The 18,355-nt window shown below is 41.8% G+C and overlaps 1 protein-coding gene across 3 annotated transcripts in view; it reads right to left on the bottom strand.

The window, feature by feature from the left end:
- The window catches only part of EGLN3 (egl-9 family hypoxia inducible factor 3), a 37,624-nt gene extending 28,512 nt beyond the window's left edge, over positions 1-9,112 (bottom strand). The window contains exon 1 of one of the 3 annotated variants that reach the window (XM_067534261.1): positions 8,503-9,112. In XM_067534261.1, the coding sequence (XP_067390362.1) occupies positions 8,503-9,111 (609 nt within the window). In that variant the 5' untranslated portion in view covers position 9,112. Of the gene's footprint in view, positions 1-6,341; positions 7,241-8,502 lie in introns of those variants that run through there. The other 2 variants (XM_067534274.1, XM_067534266.1) reach the window with 2 other exon arrangements.
- Positions 9,113-18,355: the final 9,243 nt, after the last annotated feature.

Genomic DNA, 18,355 nt, shown 5'->3' with positions numbered 1-18,355 from the left:
GAATTAAAAGACTATGAAAATCAACCTGGGCTTTTGAAGTTTCTCGCCTTCCTTAAATCCCTGTGACTGGGGGGAAAAAAAAAAAATGTTGAGCAGGCATCTAGGCAATGAACCATTACATTGGAGGCCATGTTTCAGAAGCCACCTTAGGACTATCAGTCCTCTGCCAGCAGGGAGCTCTGGAAGTGATCCTCTCAGATTTGCAGCCAGGTCCTGCTAGCTGTGGGCACACCACCACAAATTTGGAGAAGATTAAATAAATGTTTTCCCATCTGTAGGGCAAAGGCAGCATGGGCTCACGTGGGGCGGTGCTGGAGAAGATGAAGGTGCCTACTTGGACTGACCAAAGTTATTATCTTGAATGCTCCCTTGACCTGAGTGGAGATGGTTGGATGGAGTGGGTAGGAAAGACTATTCAGATACACAGACAAAATTGCTAGTGATTCTCTCATCTCCACTAGATACTTCCCAGTTATTGTCACCCTTTATGAAGAATATGACCCAATTCTCAGAAGAGTTCAGTCCCCATTAAGACACCTAAATTAATTGCCCAGATTTTCAAATGATATATTCATGCACTTTCATTTATCCAGGGGCCTGACTGGAAATGGTTGGGTTACGACCTCTCTGTATAATGCACATCAGTCATAGGGTTTCTTAAATACAATTCAGTTCTTGTGATTATTACTGGTTGCAATATTTCCTATAGTCAACTCACTTGACTCTGTAGGGGAGTTCAGGCCTCCAGAGACAGCCACAACCTCTAACACTCACATCAAGTCTCTGATGAAGTGCTTCCCAATGGGATATGAAAATTTTCATCATCATAATTGCATAGGTGCAAAGTGTCTACAACCTCTGCTCTGCCGGGATCCATGCAGTCTGCTGGCAGAATGCCAGAAACTGTCTGAGGACGGGTCATCAGCCAGGTGACGGACTGATTCTGTGCCTTCCTTGGAGAGCCATTGTTGGTGGGACTCTTATGAAGCCCCAGCTGTACTTCAAAGCTGCCATTCCCTGGCAAAACCAGAGGGCAAGGGTGGAATCACCACCTGCTCTTCTCCAATAGATGAACAATCCCCCTTAAAGAACATAGCTGTCCTTGCAGCGCAGGGAATGTAGGTTACATCTCTCTACACTTGCACCAGTGAATGAAGTTCATATAAATGAATGTTCAAACAGCACACTTATTCATTGTGGAAGGATACCCAAACAGACATATTGCTTTATGGTTTTAAAATGCTCCCTGTACAAAACAAAAAAGCAAGAGTAGTAATACATTTTTCATCCTTAGATCTCAATGTGCTTCACAATGTAGGGTAAATATCACTATCCCCATTTTAAAGATGGGGAAATGGGGACACAAAGAGGTTAAAGTGACACATCTAAGGCTATGAAGACTATACTGGCATAGTGATGTCACCCTAGATATGCCAGCATAACCTGTAGAAAAGATGCAGTCTACACCGATGGAAGGGGTTTTTCTCCCCATCAGTGGAGGATCACATATCTCCTGAACTATGGTAACTGTGTCTACACTGGTGGTTAAGTCAGTTTAGCTATGTTGGTCAGGGATATTGATTTTTTTACACCCCTGACTGACAGAGTTATGTCCACCTAACTAAGTGTAGACCAGGCCTAAGTTAAGTGAATTTAGAGCCTGTAAAAGGTGCAGGACTGACAGAACTCTTTTTCCAATGAACAAACACAGCACACGGAGGAGCAATATATATATAGCTGGTTGAAAATTTTCCAGTGGAACAGTTTTCCCTTAGAAAATGCCAATTCAATGGAATAGGAATGTGTCGTAGGAACATGTCTAATCCAAAGCTTTTGATGGAAACCAGGCAGGCAACAGCCTGGCCAGCCTACTTGCCAGTTTACAGCCCACCTGCCTTCCCTGGCTCCCCAGCTGGCTGCCAGGGACATGGGGTTCCCAGGTTCCCCAGCACCCTGGCTTCTCCACAGCCCAGCTGGCAGGGAGTCTAGGTTCCTAGGGCTTCTCAGCTCCCTGGCTTCTCAGGAGCCTGGTGAACTCAGACTGGTAAATTTTCAAAAATTTACATTTTGGTTCTTCCAAAATGAGATTTTCTGAAAACATCCCTCCTGCAGAAAATTTTGCAACGCCAATTTCTCATTCCAATTCTGAATGGATATTTTTCAGAAATGAAAAATTTTCCATGGGACAAAAATTCCAGTTCCTGCACAGTACTACATAGCAATAAAATTTTCCCCAGGGCTTGACTTGTGGGTTACATGGTAGGACAGTGCACTACCACCTCTTTCAACCATCAAAGTTATGCTCCAGATTCTGAGCTTTATTTAGTTAAAACTAAAACCATGTCTGCACTACCGAGAATATAGCAGGATAGCTATGGGGCCATTGCTGTACTGGCATAGCCCTATAATGTAGATGCAAACTACAGCAATGGAAGGAGTTTTTCCATCACTATAGGAACTCCATCACCCTGAGCAATGATACATAGGTCAACAGAAGTCTCTCCCATTGACATTGCTGTGTTGACACCACATGTTAGATCAGCATAGCTACACCCGAGTGTCACAGCTAGGTTGATCTAAATTTTAAGTGTAGACCAGGCCCTACAAGTATATCTACACTATGGAGACTACACCAGAATAGCTATACTGGTATAGCCCTCTAGTGAAGAGACTGCCTACACCAACTGAAGGGGTTGTTCCATCAGTGCAGGAACATCTCCTTTCTGAAAAAAATTAGCTATATTAATGAAAGCCCTCTTGGTTTACACTTGAAAGTTACATTGCCATAGCTATGTCTCTCAGGGGTGTGAAATATCTGCACCCCAAGAGATGTAGCTATGCTGACATAATCCCTGGTGTAGACAACGCTAGATCAACAGAAGAATTTTTCCATTGACCTAGCTACTGCCTATTGGGGAGATCGCTTACCTATGCAAATGGTAGAACCTATACTGAAGCACTACAGCAGCCGTGCTGTTGTAGCAGTTGAAGTGTAGACATACCCATAGCCTAAGCAATTCCTTTCCATCACTACTACTGGTTCAGATTTAATTGAATATGCTATAACTTTAGTAATGTAAAGTTTAAGGAGTAGATCTCTAAATAACTATACTTGTATTCGTTTCCACAATCAGAATACTTATCACATAGCTAGAGGTTTGCATTTTAAAAACAAATTGTTTTGGATTGTTAAATCTCTTCTGTGACCCTCTCCCTTTTTCCCCCTCCCCATGTTCTACCTCGCTTCCACAAAAGGCCAGTTTTCCTAAAAGAGTCATTATAACAACGTGTCAAGCTGAAAAATTCTGAGACTGTGGATAAAAAAATTCAAGCCTAGGCTACTGATGGTTTTCGAGCTTCCAAGGATACAATGTAATATAGTCAAAATGTCTCTCTATTTAGAATAATTATAATATGTATATATATGTTATATATATATATTATATATATATATATATATATATATATATATATATATATATATATATATATATAAATAAAATAAAAATATGTATAATTGTTATAAATAAATAAAATAATTACAATTGTCTGAGTTCACCAGATCTCACAAGACAAACCAGGTAGGCCTGATCTGGTATGGGAGACTTTCAAGAAACAAGTATGTACTACAGGAAGCTGTGATAGTTATTATGGTGATTCAAAAGGGGAAAGTCTTCCCCTTGTAAATGCAATAGGGCACTGCCTTGCTGAAGCTGCCTTCTTTCAGTGGAGATGAAGAACATTGGCTACTTGTGATCCTCAAAAATTCCATGGCACTTCCTGTGATAATAGAGGTCTTAGCCTGTGTTCTTGTTAATTTCCTATTGAAATTCTCCCTGCATTTTAAATCAAATATTGCATTCTTCCCTTTCAGTCCTGAACTGCGTAATTTTTCTATGCACTGTTTAAAGTCTGCCACCTTCCACCCAAAATGTTCATGACTGAAGAGATCTATGTATACAAATATTTTGGCATCCACTTGTAAAATGGGTTGAGTTCACTGGAGGAGGACACTATATGAAGGTCAGTTATTAAAGTTTATACACAAGTAGTAATAACAAGTATGATTCACAAGCACTGAGGGCTGTAGAACACCACAGCTTGGTCATAAAAAAGTTTCCACTACCCAAGGTGAATCCCAGAAGAACTTGCCCCTGACATACAAGTTACATCCAGTGTGGGGTCTGTGTGTGCAATTGGGTAAAAATTATGATGATCTCCCTTCATGTCTGGATCTAGCTTTAGCATAAAACCCCCCTTTCTTCCCCCTACTGGCCAACCAATGCAGTGCCTCACTTTCAGCGTCCACTCACGGGAAACCTAAATTGCCAGTAACCGATGGCTCACTTATCCTCTCTCACACAGCAATCAGCCCCCGCCCTCCCTCAGCTAACTTGAATCTACTCTTGTTTAGAGCCCCAAGTCTTTCTAAATACAACTCTTCAACTTGAGGGGAGAATTGTGTAAAACGGAGCAAAAAGATGCATGCTCCAACTATTTGTGTATGTATGTGCAGATGTCAACGTTTGCCAAAAAGGGAATGATCGTCAATTATCTCCACTCATTCCCTGCTGAGAATCCTTAGCACTCCTATCCTCATAGACCCCTTTAAAGTTAGTTTAAGATAATGCCGAGAGAAGTGACTTGGAATTTTTTAATTTTTTTCACAACATACCCACACATCGGAGGGTCGTAGGCGACTACTACCTAACAATCTCCTCCCTGCCCCACTCCACCTCCTTTCCTAATACCTTGGAGGAAAAACCCGACTGGGGTAACTTTGAATATCTACTTGTCCTAAACTTTCAGCTCTTCCTTGGTGCTTTAAGAATCTTACAACTTCATGTCACCAGTCCTCCAATATCTATACCACAGAAATAGATGCTAAAAGAAATATAAAAAAATCGAGAAGTTGTATAACGTAGATAATTTGCAGTCAATAGACAAGGATGGAGGAAATGTTCAACAATGAATAATGCAATGGACAAAGTTAATTCCATCCAGGATCACTCTGCCATAGTGAAACAGACGGAAGAGAAACCAAGTTAGCCCCCCTCTGAATGAAAAACATTGCATATATGCTGTTCAAAGTCTACTGCGAATTGGGACTTGGAATGGCAATTTATTAATGCCATCGTTTGCACAGAAATACCTCCATGATCTTTCTGAACACTAAAGCATTGGAGCTTTCTTTTCATGTTTCACACCTCTAATGGGGATACTAATGGTTTAATTAATCATAAGCATCCCTCTTTAGTTATTAAATAGATGATACATGACTACTGAATTTAATACTATCAGGTGGATAAAGTGTTTCAAACTGCCAAATAAATCAAACCTACATTTGAACAGTGTACGTGCACAAGTGAATGTAGATCACTCCCGCCCGCCTTTCAGATCGCTTTCCCTTATCTACCTGAAAACACCGCGGAAAGTTAAAGACAAAAGGGATGGGATAAAAAAGATCCCATATTAGAGTACTGGAGTCTGTGGGCATCAATTAGTCGGGGGCTAGGTGCACTTTGCCACCCCGGCCAGGGGGTCTATTATATAAGAATGGCATTGGGGGACAGGGTTGTAAGCAAGGCAAGCTCTTTGGGGTAAAATAGTCATGCTGCTGGGACCCAGACTCTTGTCTCCCCTCGCTAGAAAATTAGACTATTAATTGCTGTGCAAATGTGTTTATTCGGCTGTGGCCTCTACTGGTACGTATGTGCATAAATTAGGGATTAAATTTATTACCTCTTTATATATAATGAGCCGCCGGGCGCCTGCCTAACCATCAACATCAACGCCGCAGTGAACTAGCAGATACCGTAAGCAGAAGTAAGAGGAGAGTAACTTGACAAGAGAGTCAATTTCTGTCATGTACTTGACAAACTTTTTTTGTTTAACATAAAGTCACTCCTCTCCTTTACAATCACACTTGAAAACGCGTCTATAGCTTTGTCAGTTCTGTATTAGGTCTCTGGTGTACATGACGGATCCTTATCAAGCGTGACAGGAACTGGTTAAGTTCAACAACATACTGTACTTTCAGATTTGGCAGCTAACCCAGGCACTGTGCTTCAAAAGACAAATCTACAGTGAGAACTACTTTTTGCTGCAGTAATCAGGTGGGGAAATTGGTGGGGAGGGAGAGAGAAAACTTCCTATGCCGGGTGCTGGGAGCAGTAATAGCTACAGTTCGGGAGTTTAGAAGTACAGGGACTATTGTCTGGAGTTTATAACTCAGTGGAAAAACCAGGACGTACAAATCCTAAACTAAATATTTAGGAACAACCACAAAGCCAGTGTCTATTACAAATTCAAGTAGAGATTTAATCACTGAAGTCTCTTACCTTGGACCTTTCCTTGACATAGTACTTGCCCAGTCTACTTCCACAATACATCACCAGCCTATCTACCAACGACAAGAGAAACTTGATGGCCTCACATCCTTCCTCCGTGCCTCCGATCCACTTTATCTGGTCTCCTCTCAAATGTCTTTTGGAGATGCCATTGCTCTGGCCGGCTAGTTGACCATCTTGAAGTTCCCCGTTATAGTGCATCTGTTTCACTCGCTCCAGCACACAGTCCCCTACCACCTCGCCCAGGAAATTGTCCAGGTAGCAGAAGCCGATGTCATACAAACAGGGCACAATATAGTCGAGGGCTATTTTCTCTAGATCTAATCTCATTATAGGTCCCAGAGGCATCTTGGTTTGTTTTGTCTTTTTCAGAGTTAAGTCAAATATGCACCAAAGCGGTGCTTAGTAGAGCTGGAGATGAGCAATCGCGCTAGTAACCCGAGCCAACCAGCGTGTATAACTTGTTAATTTACACAGCAACCAAGTGCCAAGTTAATAACGAGGACAGTGTGGGAAAGTTTGGCTGCAACAATGTCTCTCAGTGCAGGTTCCCAGTTCCACCCAGCCTTTGGAGATTGGATAATTAAATGCACGGTGAGTGCACTTACTACCCCGAACTGAACTGAACTGAACTGACCTCCCCTCCTGCCCGCCGCACCTTTGTTGCCAGATAAATGCTTAACCAGAAGGCTGCGATGTTCGGACGCTCTTTTTTATCTGGTTGTATGGGATGAGCGTGTGTGAACACCCCCTTAGCGGCTGTAATCACTCCCCCTTTTTTGGAGCTGATAAGTCCTGCGAAGTGCAAACCCCTTTCGATTTATTTACCGAGGCAGCAGATGGCCCCTTTCTGATTAATACGTCTGCTACGTGCAGAATGTGTTCTTACTCAGCAGCGAGCGAGCAGCACGTGGGTGGAGCCCGCTCCCAGGGACACGCTCTCCCCTTCCCCACGACAACCCGATTGAGGAGCTATCTAGCCAATCAGTTGGTTGAGCGGGCGTGGCTTCCCTCAGAACGACCCGCCCCCAATGACTTGCACGGAGTTTAGCCCTTCAAAGGCTTCACAGTTGGAATCGAATGACCGGGGGTTTCCGAGTCTGAAGTGGGTGTGTCTTGTGGTTTGGCAGGCTCCGCCCACACCCCCACGGGGGCGTGGCCTCCGCCATTGAGGAATTCTCCCTCCGCATGTACGCAGCTACGAGTCACACACTACAAGGCAATGTAAACAAATGGTGCTGAAAGAGTGTAAGTGCTAAGGGAACTGCTCGTGGCAATTACCTTAACTCACTAATGCGGGCTGGGGGGTGAGTTTGCAATGGTCTATAATTTTTTTTTGCGGGGGGAAACACCCCTCAGCCCACACACCTTTACACACAAATCACCAGTAGATGATTTAAAGTTAGTTTACAAACCAACTTTCCCCTTGGAGACAGGCTCCCTCATTCCGGAATCCGTTTTTAAAAGCATCTCCTTCTTGTGATAAATGCTCTCCTATGGGTCAGTGAGACGTCTAAAGATCTCATTCATCTCTTGCTTTAAAATGTCCCTCATTTCAATTGTCTCCTGAAATAACAGCAGTGCCCGTTTTTTCAACAGCAGAACAACCTGGTACAATGTTTTGGTTAGGAAGATGTAATGGACTTTTTAAAAAAGAGAGAGTTTGTATAAGAACAATCTACTGTACTTCCCCCAATTATTTACTGAAAGGGGCTCATTGATTTCTTGTGTGTTGTGGCGTGAAGGGCACGGAATTGTGTCACTTTCTGCAAGTAACACTGCATGGGATAAATTCAATCAGGTACATAGAACTTTAATTTTCACTTTCACGCCCACCCCCTCAGCAATCTACTGTAACCACTTCACTGCAAGATTTTCACATTCCCGTCCAGTTAGCGAATACGCTATCGTATCTGTTACCTGTAAGGTATTTAATCTCTACTCATTTCCAAAATATATTCTAATGACAAGTAATTAGGTTATGAGGCGGAACAAATAAAGAATCGTTTAAGAGTCCATTAACAACACGCCGCATGTCCAGGGTTTGCTAAAAATCTTAATGTCAGATTTTGTGTGCATTTAACGCAGACTAGAAACTTGGGGGGGGAGAATTATTACCTTCAAACAAGTCATTGTCACTGCGGTTACTAACCTTATGTCTTCCTCTAATTTTGTAATTCCCAAGTTTCCCATCTGCGTACATGATGAGTTTATCCATTCTGGACAGAAGGTAGCCTATATTTTCACATCCTTGTTCCTTGCCCTCTACCCACAATATCTTGTCCCCGCGAATAGCCATAGTGCTGCCTGATTTCTGACTGGCCAGCTCTCCATCCCGGAATTTGTCACTCAGGTGCAGAGCTCGGACTTCTTGCAAGACTTTGTCTCCCATTTTGTGTCCCAGGAAATTGTCTACTATGCACAAGCCATATGAGTTCATGCAAGGCACTATGTACTGTAACACTAGTCTCTGGCCGCTTCTGTGGTCTTTAGCAGCTCTTTTACGAGGGGCTAGATTCAGAGTCCGCGCTGCGGCGCCACTGGACTCCGTTGATTTCACTGGGCAAGTGCCGCCTGCGCATCTCGGTGGATCAACGTGCTGCTCCTCTCTGCCCTGGGCATTCTCGCTGCTCTCGGGGTTATCTGCATTGATGAACATCGTTTTCATGCTGGCTACCGCGTCGCAACTGCTACTGCCCATTGGCTGCTCTGCGCCCCCGCTCGTTGCCATTTGCCGTGCGCTCCCGCGGTCCCCATGCATCGCTCACATGCTGCTGCTAGCCTTTGAGGCGTGCGAGGGGATGGGAAGTGCCCATGTCCCGCCAACAGGATGCATGGTACAGAGGAGAGGACAATCAACAAGCCGCCGAGTGGGAGCGCGCACACGTACGGGCGGGAGCGCGCAGGCTCATCCTCCTCCGTGCCGCCGCCTCCATCCCTGGGAGACACTGGCTGGGAACATGCCAGTTCCAGCGAAGCGCACGGAGGCTGAACGTGCAGAACGCGGCAGGAGCCCCTGCCTGCAAGGTGTCCTCCTGCTGAAAGACACCAGCGATTCCCCAGCCGGGGACAGGCTACCAGGAGCCTGCAGGGTGCCACCCGTTTTTGGCCTCAAGCTCCCATATGAGACAATCAAGGGGGGAGGGGGAATTCAAACCTCAGTGCAACTTTAAGTGGGAAGGGTGCACAAACCTGGCTCCAGTGACTGGCACATGCTGGGTCCCAGCAAATGTTGGCCATCAACCCCCACATTTTAATACCTTAAAAAAAAGCCCAGCTTTTCCTTCCCCAAGAAGATCTGGTGCACGACTGCCGCAAAACCCCCAACTCCACACCTGGCTCCAGATGGATCCTGCCAATTTTTGGCACCAACTGCCCAAATTCCAGGGCCTAAATTGATAATAGCTGTAGTTGCCTCTGGCTTCAGCAAGAATATCCTGCTCCCATGCATGCTGGAACATGACAAGCAAAACCCTAGATTCAACATCTAGATCTAGTCAGATCATGGTCATTTTTGCCACCTTCTCCCTAAATTTTACAAGGTACTGGTTCCTCTTTCACCGAAAAAAGAAATCTGATGTAGCCTGGTCGGGTAGGACTGGAGGAACCTGGATCATGCCAGTTTATAATCTTCGCAGAGAAAAAAATGCAGCACCTCCTATATACCAAACATTCTATACCCTGTTGCAAAATGGTGCAGCAGAACCACAAAATATATATCAAGCATCTGGATTCTGCTAAATCCAACTGGTTTTTATCTGAAACCACAAAATTCTATCAGCTATATAGAGAAGTCCACCCGCTGCAATTCCACTGCAAAAATCCAGACCCCAAAGCAATGATGTATTCTATCTTATTTATTTTACAGGTAACATTTGCAACACCAAATGCCGTATTTTAGGTTGCAGACACATTTCCATTATAGCTATAGGATCAAATGGTCCCTGATACTAACACGTGTGTAGGGAGGGTGTACATTTTCGCTTGCCCTGAAGGGCCTGTGCAAGGAATGATCTCAGCACCTTAAGGAAATCAAATTGTCCCAAAGGGGAGTGGAGAGACGCTGGGATCATGGTCCTATTACCTATCTGCACCAACCCTGTGCAAGGAATGATCTCAACACCTTAAGGAAATCAAATTGTCCCAAAGGGGAGTGGAGAGACGCTGGGATCATGGTCCTATTACCTATCTTCACCAACCCACTCCATGGGTACTCTGGGGCTCAAGCACCCACTGAAAAAAATAGGGGATGCTCAGCACCCACAAGCCACAGCATGGGTGGTGGGTGTAAGAGGCGTGGGGAGGTGTGCCAGCTCACCACTGCCAGAAGCTCACAAGAAGCAGGGGGCCACTAGTGCCCAGACCATGGGCCTGCCCGCACTCCACCCCTGCTTTGCCCTGAGGCCCTGCTCCTGCTTGGCCTCTTTCTCCCCCCAAAGCCCCTGCCACTCACTTCTCTCCGCACCCTCCCCCCCATTGCTCTCCATTAAGGCAGGAGAGAGCAGAAAGGAGCAAGCAGTTGAAAGGGGGGGCGGGCTTTGCGGGAGGGTGCGGAGAGGAGCACCCACCAGCAAAAACAAACGTCAGTGCCTACCAAGGAACAATATAGCATGTGTGTTTATTCCCCTGCAGAATGGGGAGCACCCAAAGAGATTTTGCTTTACCTCCTGAACCCACTTCATATCACCCCCTACTATAGCATATGCCATGCTATCACCCGTAATGATGAAGCTAGGCTTATTTATAAGCTAGGCTTATTCAACATCTGGCTGTATAAAAAGCCTTATGAAAATGTTTGAAAGGTGCCCCAAAATTTTAAAAAGAAAACCTGTGTCTTTAAATCATATATGAACTACCCTTTGCCATCCTACCTGCCTCATTTTCTGAAAGATTCTATTTAATTCTCCATTAGAAGCTATGGGGGTATTATAATTTATTGTTTACATTTATCTTTGCAGCAGTTTCTCTGTAATACATACAGTAAAGTGAAATATGATATTGTGGTGTTGACAGGCTGGTATGAATGGCTTTTGTTTGGGATGGCTTGCATAACTCATTAGTACCAGTATGTACTACGTTGTACATACCATCGTGTATTTTACATGTTTTACAGATTCTATTTTAAAATAGAGAGTTTTAAACATTTTGGTAGTTTATTTTTCATATCCTCCTCCTATAAAGCCAAGCTATTTTAATCCTATGAGTTCAGCTGTACAGGTCTGAGAGCATGCATTTTTAAATACATCATAATGTGATTTTAAGGTTTAGTGCTTTTGATCTGGTTGGGCTAAAAAGAAGTCCCCTACAATCTTAAGCTCTGACTGCACTAGGGAATGTTTCTAAACATTTCCCTCCATTGTTAATACTACTTCATCAAGTACTAGGAACATTAGGAGGCTTAGTATAGACAGTTTATTGGCTTTCACCACTGTTTTTAACACCAAGTCATAACACTGCTAAAAGCTAGTCTAATTGACACACAGTGGCCTTGTCTAGACTAGATTTTAGCTAACATGTTAAAGGCCTATAAAATAGGCTGCAACTCCACCAGTTTAACACATATTAAAGACACACTGCTATGTCTACACTAGGGTGTTTGCTAACCCATGTTAACACCATCAAAATCCTACTCTAGACAAAGCCAATGTTAAAGGTTTTGTCAGCCCATCTGCTCTAGGGCTCTTGATGTTGCTAGTGGCAATTGAGCTGAACCAGTGCCAGCCATAGTGGGAAATTTTCTAAAAATGTACACTGGTTCTTGTAAAAACATGGGCATAGAGATGTTAGATTGCTAGTTCTCTAGTGGGATTAAGCAACCATATCTTGTTCCAATAATCCATAATTCATTGAACCTTAAACTTGTCACATGTTCAAGACTGAATGTCATCTGCCATGTACTTCATGGGGAGGAATGGATTTTTGAGACATGTTATTGGTTGTTTGAAGCTCCTCAGAGATTTGGATTGTTAGAAATAGTCCTGCTGAAAATAAAGGAGTGAACAGATTGCAAGGGTGGCAAAGATGCTTGATAAATGCAAGTATTATATGGCTTCATAATAGTTTATTCCATGATACCACTTTCAAAGGCATTAAGAACCAGAAAGTGAAAATGACTAAGGAAAACAGAAACAGACAATTGTCATTGTGGAAGTTGAGAGAAGTGCAAAAAAGTAAGTGTATAGCATAAATGGTGAAAAACAAATTGCATTTTAAAAACTTTTAAATTTCAATACAAGGTGTTAAGAGTAAAATAGGTAGAGAAATCTAGTTGTTCACAGTGTAATTTTAAAATCAATAATGCCTGTTAGGAATCTGAATAAATAGACATTCAATGTATGTATTTCCTTGTCTTGGAAGGTTTAACTTGTCTTTCTTGATTTGTAGTGACAACTTAAAGAACAGTTCTCAGTGCAAGAACTTAAATTTGAAAGGCAATAAATAGAAGTTTATCATAAATCACTTTTTGATTGTGTTAAGTGGGATTCTTTTTAAATAGGCATCCCTCCCTCTTCTGTTCACCACCAAATCATGTCCCAGTGTTTCTAGAATTAAACACTAAATTCCAGTGATATATGTACAGGTCTGCACAGAATGCTGCTCTGTACTGAACTACAGATTCAGTCTGTTGTGTTACATATGTCACCAATCAAGAGACAGAAACTGTAGCTAATTTTATGCAGCTGTCAGGGGTGGTGTGGAAGCTATCGGGTGTGAACAGTTTATTTTATTGGAACTTGTTTACATTTAACATAGTCTGTAGAGAATTTTTTTTTTAAAATTGGATGTATGCCCTTTTTTGCTTCATTAAGTGATCTATAGAAGCCCTGAAAGCTTCAGGACATATTTGCCTGCTTTTTAGCTTAGTGTCACATCTGTTCTTCCTCTTCTATTTTGGAGAGACCTCCTGCGGCACTCAGAGTTGTATATCAGCAAACTTTGAAAAGTTTACAGAGCCACATAGCAAACCCACACATTATCTTAAAGGTGATCTTTATTGATCGGGCGAGGGTGTGGAATCTTTACTCAAGGCTGCTCTCATGGCGCACTCTACTCACCAGTAGGTGGCACCGCCTTCTGGGGAAAAGTTCCACCCAGTTCAGTGTGCCCTTTCTGGTTTTCTAAGTGTAGCTCTCCATCTCCTCCCACTCAGAGTCAGGGTACAGCTACTTCCTGACTCAGCCCTCCAGCCAGATCACACAGTAATTTCCCCTTCTCAGGCAGTCGTCAAGACCATTGCCCTGACCATGCCCCACCCTCAGTCTTCCTATTCACTGCCACTAGCAATACCACTCTACAGTGGAAAGCAGGACCACTCTCTACTATAGGTTCCACTCCAGGGCCCTAAAGCAGGCAGTTAAGGGAAGTAGCTACACCTACCTTACTGCTTTTTTCCCTGGACTACTTCCTGTCATGCTTCTCCAAGCTTTTCATTCTCTAACCTTCCTAGTCAGATCCCTCTTTCTTAGGCCTGTTAGGTAAACTCTCAAGAATTCCTTCTCTTTTACCTCAGGAAGATAGATAGACTGCAGGCTTCCTCCCTGCAGCCTTCTTCATTGGTGCTAGCCTCCTGGCTTTACAAAAGCACTGCCTGTTCCTTCACAGGTGAGTTTCCTCCTAGCTAGTGCCCTCCACCCAGCCTATATCTCCCCTGTTTGCTGCTTAATTGGCTGATTGGGCCTGCCTGGCCTAATTCAACTCTTAGGGTCATTGTGAGGACCACACCCCATCACAGCTTCCTTTCTCCAAAATGTTAGTTAGATATTGCAGTTGTGTGTGTTTACAAACACACAAATGCACAAAAATGACTAAAATCTCTTCTACTTTCAATGGCTCATCTTTCATTCTTTTGGCTCTTATGATATCATTTCACTAGTTCTCCAATCATCATCCAAGACAGATGAGACCTGAATTACTAAAGTTAAAATAAACAAACACATAAAACAAAACAACAACAAGAAGGAAAAGAATTAAAAAAAAAATTAGGCCTTCTTTATAAATCATAAAGAAGCAAAAGAAAAGTAAAGTGGAGAAGTCCAATAATTCCCACCCCCCATCCCCCACCCCTTTGCAAATAAGTTTAAAGTTAGGAAACTGACTTGCACTTTTCCAGTTCTGTTAGCCTGTCAAAGGAAGCAGTTTATTAGCTGCATTTTTACCATTCAAGCGTCCACTGTGAGATTCTGAGTACAGACAATTTTAGTACACTTTTAATTTGTCTCTTGGAGATCCTGCTATTCACTAAAATTGAAATTCCATTTGACTCCCAAGTATGATTGTCCAGCTGACAATAATAGTACAATTTTTAAAAGCTGGTTCATAGATGATCTGCAAAGGATTTTATAAAAAAACCCTGTTCTTATGCCCTATTTTGCTTATTTATGATGTACATAAAGGCCTGAAAAGCTTTTATCAAATGAGAGAGAGAACATTTTTGTGTGTGTGCCTGTTTCTCTTTTAATCTTAGAAACGTCAGGAATATTAACTCTGTCCTTACCTAGTTTTGTTGGAGAATTGCTTGATGGACTTAGAGCACATTAGAGTACACTTAGAGTACACATGTCTACACTTAAAATGCTACCGTGTGTAGTGCTTCAGTGTAGATACTACCTACACCGACAGGAAGGATTCTCCCATCTGTGTAGATAATCCACTCTTTGGGGAGGTGGATTACCTATGCAGATGGGAGAATCATTAGCTAGGTTGATGGTCCATTCTTCCATTGACCTAGTGCTGTCTACATCAGGAGTTAGGTCAGCTTCACTATGCCACAAAAGGGGGTGACTTTTTCACACCCCTGTGCGACATAGTTAAAATTACTTACTTTTCTAGTGTACACCATGCCTTACACCTTACTTGAAGGGAATTGAGGCTGTATCTTTTTTTAAAAACAGATGTCCTATCTCCAAAATATTTATCAATAATTCAAGTTAAATAGGTGTTAAGCAGAAAAAAAAAAGAACTTTAAAAAGTCTGACTAAAATCCCTCATCTAATTTACTTTGGGCTTATCTACACACAAATTGTATTGCTTTAACTATATTGATATAGTTAAAAAAATACGATCCCTGTATTGTGGATGCAGCTAAACAGCTATAAAAGTGCTTATACTGTTTGGGGAATAACCCTATACAGTTTGCCTATACAATAACCCTGTACAGTTTGCGGAATAACCTATACTGGCATAAGGCACCTTTTATACCACTATAATTGTGTCCACAGTAGTTATGCCATCATAACTACTTCAATAAAATTACACCCCTGAAGAATATTGATACAAAAACTGTGTGTAGACGAGACTATAAAAATTAAACCCGGTAAAGACTTGTCTACATGGGAAAGTTTTACCAGTTATACTGACATATAACCTCTCCACGCAAACTCCTCCGTCCTCATGGACAATTATTCCATTTTTTTTTTCAATTTAGCTTAAACCCCTTCCCAGGCAACATAAGCTAAACTGAAAAAGCCAGTATAAGAATGTCTATATAGGGGCTTATGCCTATTTAAATTCACAGTTTATATTGAAAAATTTTCCTGCATGGACATGGCCATATTTTGGATGCAGTTTTATCAGCATAAAGGTACTGAATGTTGATATAGTTTTCCTGTGGGGAAGGGGGATAAGATATACTGGTATAAAGCACCTTTATATTGATATAATAATGTTCACACTAGAGATTATACTGATTTAACTACTTCGGTAGAAAAATTAGACTCTTAAATGAAATAGTTAAACATTTAAAAACTATGCAGACAAGGCCTTTTCAATCTCTTCATTCTTGTTATATGATTTTATAAGTTCTGTAGTCACCATGGTCTTGTCTGCAATAGGTTTTTTGCCAAGAGTTTATTGATTGCTAATTAACTCAAGATAGCTAATACATTTGTAAAGGCTAATGTGGACACTCCCAGGTTCTAGGTTACAAACGTTTATTCTTTACCTTGGCTTAGCCCCTAGGCTGTGTCTTCAGATAGCATATTTTAACCAGTGTTAACCAAACCCATGTTAACTAACCTGTGTTAAAATCCTAGTGAAGACAGGCAGTTGTAGTTCTGTTAGGGCTAGTCTACACTAGAAGCACTACAGCAGTGCAATTGCACTGAGGCAGCTGCGCCACTGCAATGTGTCTGGTGACAGAGAGCTCTACTGTCAGCATAATAAAACCAGCCCCTCGAGAGTTGGTAGCTTCTCCCGCCAACATAGCGCTGTCCACACTGGAACTTAGGTCGGTGTAACTTACATTGCTCGGGGGGGTGGCTTATTTACACCCCTGAGTGACATAAGTTATACCAACATAACCTGTAGTGTAGACAAGACCTTAGCTTGTTGAACTTGGGAACCATGAGTAAAGCAGAAAACAGGTTTGTAATCTGGAACAATTGGGCAACATACTGGTTAGCATTTACAAATTTGTTACCAACAATGAGTTAAATAGCAACCCATTGACATGAGATAAAAAAATGCTAGTGTAGACAAAGGCCTGGTCTTCACTTAAACTTAGTTCAACCTAGGTACGTAGTTCAGGGATATGAAAAAATTCCATTGACCTAGGTACTGCCTCTCAGAGTGGTGGATTAGCTACAATTGATGCAAAAACCTCTTCCATCGATGAAGGAAGCATCTACACTACAATGCCGCAGTGGCACAGCTATGCTGCTGTAGTATAGACATACTCAATCCTTCACAGGATAGGCAAAATCTGAATTTCTAATGTAAAAAAACAATCAGAAAAAAAAATCTTGATTAATAAAAAACAAACATCTTTCAGGCCAGAGTTCTTTACACATCATAAAAATGCAAAATGGGGAACAGGCCAACTTTTTTTTTTTCAGGTAATATAATGTTGTGGGTTTACATTTTGGCCATTATAAAAATTATACAAGTGTAAATTTTTAAAAATTTACTGGTTAGGGTCAGATGTTTATAACTGTGGATGCCTTAGTTGTATATACAATTACTACAGTTGCTTTCCTGTATCATAGCATGCACATGTCTAAGCACAGCAACTGTGTAGGCAATTCAGGCTCACAGAGTTATGAAAAAGTCTGCTCCCTAGCATTTACTTTTGCAGTGTAAAATATAGTTCGAGTATAAAACTTGAAGGTTGATGTGATAAATCAAAGAACAAATTTTGCCTCAGTTATACTGGTGCATCTTAATTGGAGTTGTCTGAACCCAAATGGAAGCAAAATCTGACTGCTAGTTCTTAAAATAGTTGGAGTATGTTGAGCATCTATTGTGCATGTATTGAGATTATGTCTGATTGTTATTTTTGGCTACTTATAATTTCAATATATCTACATACTAGGCTATATAAATTGAGCATTTTATGTATCTGAACGACCACAGTGTCAGCCTTAATATTAAGCTGCAGCCATTCTGTTCAGCATGGAGTCCTGAATATCAATATGGTAGTAAGCACTCTTTGCTAGGTCTAAAATCTGAATTCCCTTTTCAAAAATAAAGCTTAATTAAGAACATAGCACTTCTGCACTTCTGAGAATCCTGCTGGTGGCAACCCCATTGCTCCTAAATCTGATCTTCTGAGAGGCAATTTTTTCTTCTTTTAATCTTTTCCTGTCTCAAGAGCTGTTAGCATGCCATCCAGCAATTTATTAGCAACAAAAATCAATAAGTTATTAGGTGATTATACTACGTTAAAAGTTAACAGTATGAATTCAGTAGCCATCACGCTTACACAGCTTTCAACTCATGCTGGGCAAACATTACCCTAGTTCTTAAGAGTTTTTATCCTAATGTTTAAACAGGATGGAAATAGCTTTACAATCTGTGACACTGGGATCACATACTGTTGTCTTCCCAAATGATGTCCCCTTTCAGCAGCATGTAGGCCATGCTAGGCTCAGCAAAAACACCAATTGTAATTAAAAATGGTCTTTTCAAACAGATTGCCATGTTTATAGCTAGTAAAAAATTACTCTCCTCAGAGAATCTTTCAAAAGAAAATCCAGTTCATATAAAATGTACAATAAAATGAGGGTTAT

This window comes from Emydura macquarii, unplaced genomic scaffold, assembly GCF_026122565.2.
Source record: "Emydura macquarii macquarii isolate MOO-44397 ecotype Brisbane River unplaced genomic scaffold, CSIRO-AGI_Emac_v2 contig_374, whole genome shotgun sequence".
NCBI classification, from domain to species: domain Eukaryota; kingdom Metazoa; phylum Chordata; order Testudines; family Chelidae; genus Emydura; species Emydura macquarii.
Note: the sequence above shows the minus strand (reverse complement) of the source record. Positions and strands in the feature narration are given on the sequence as shown.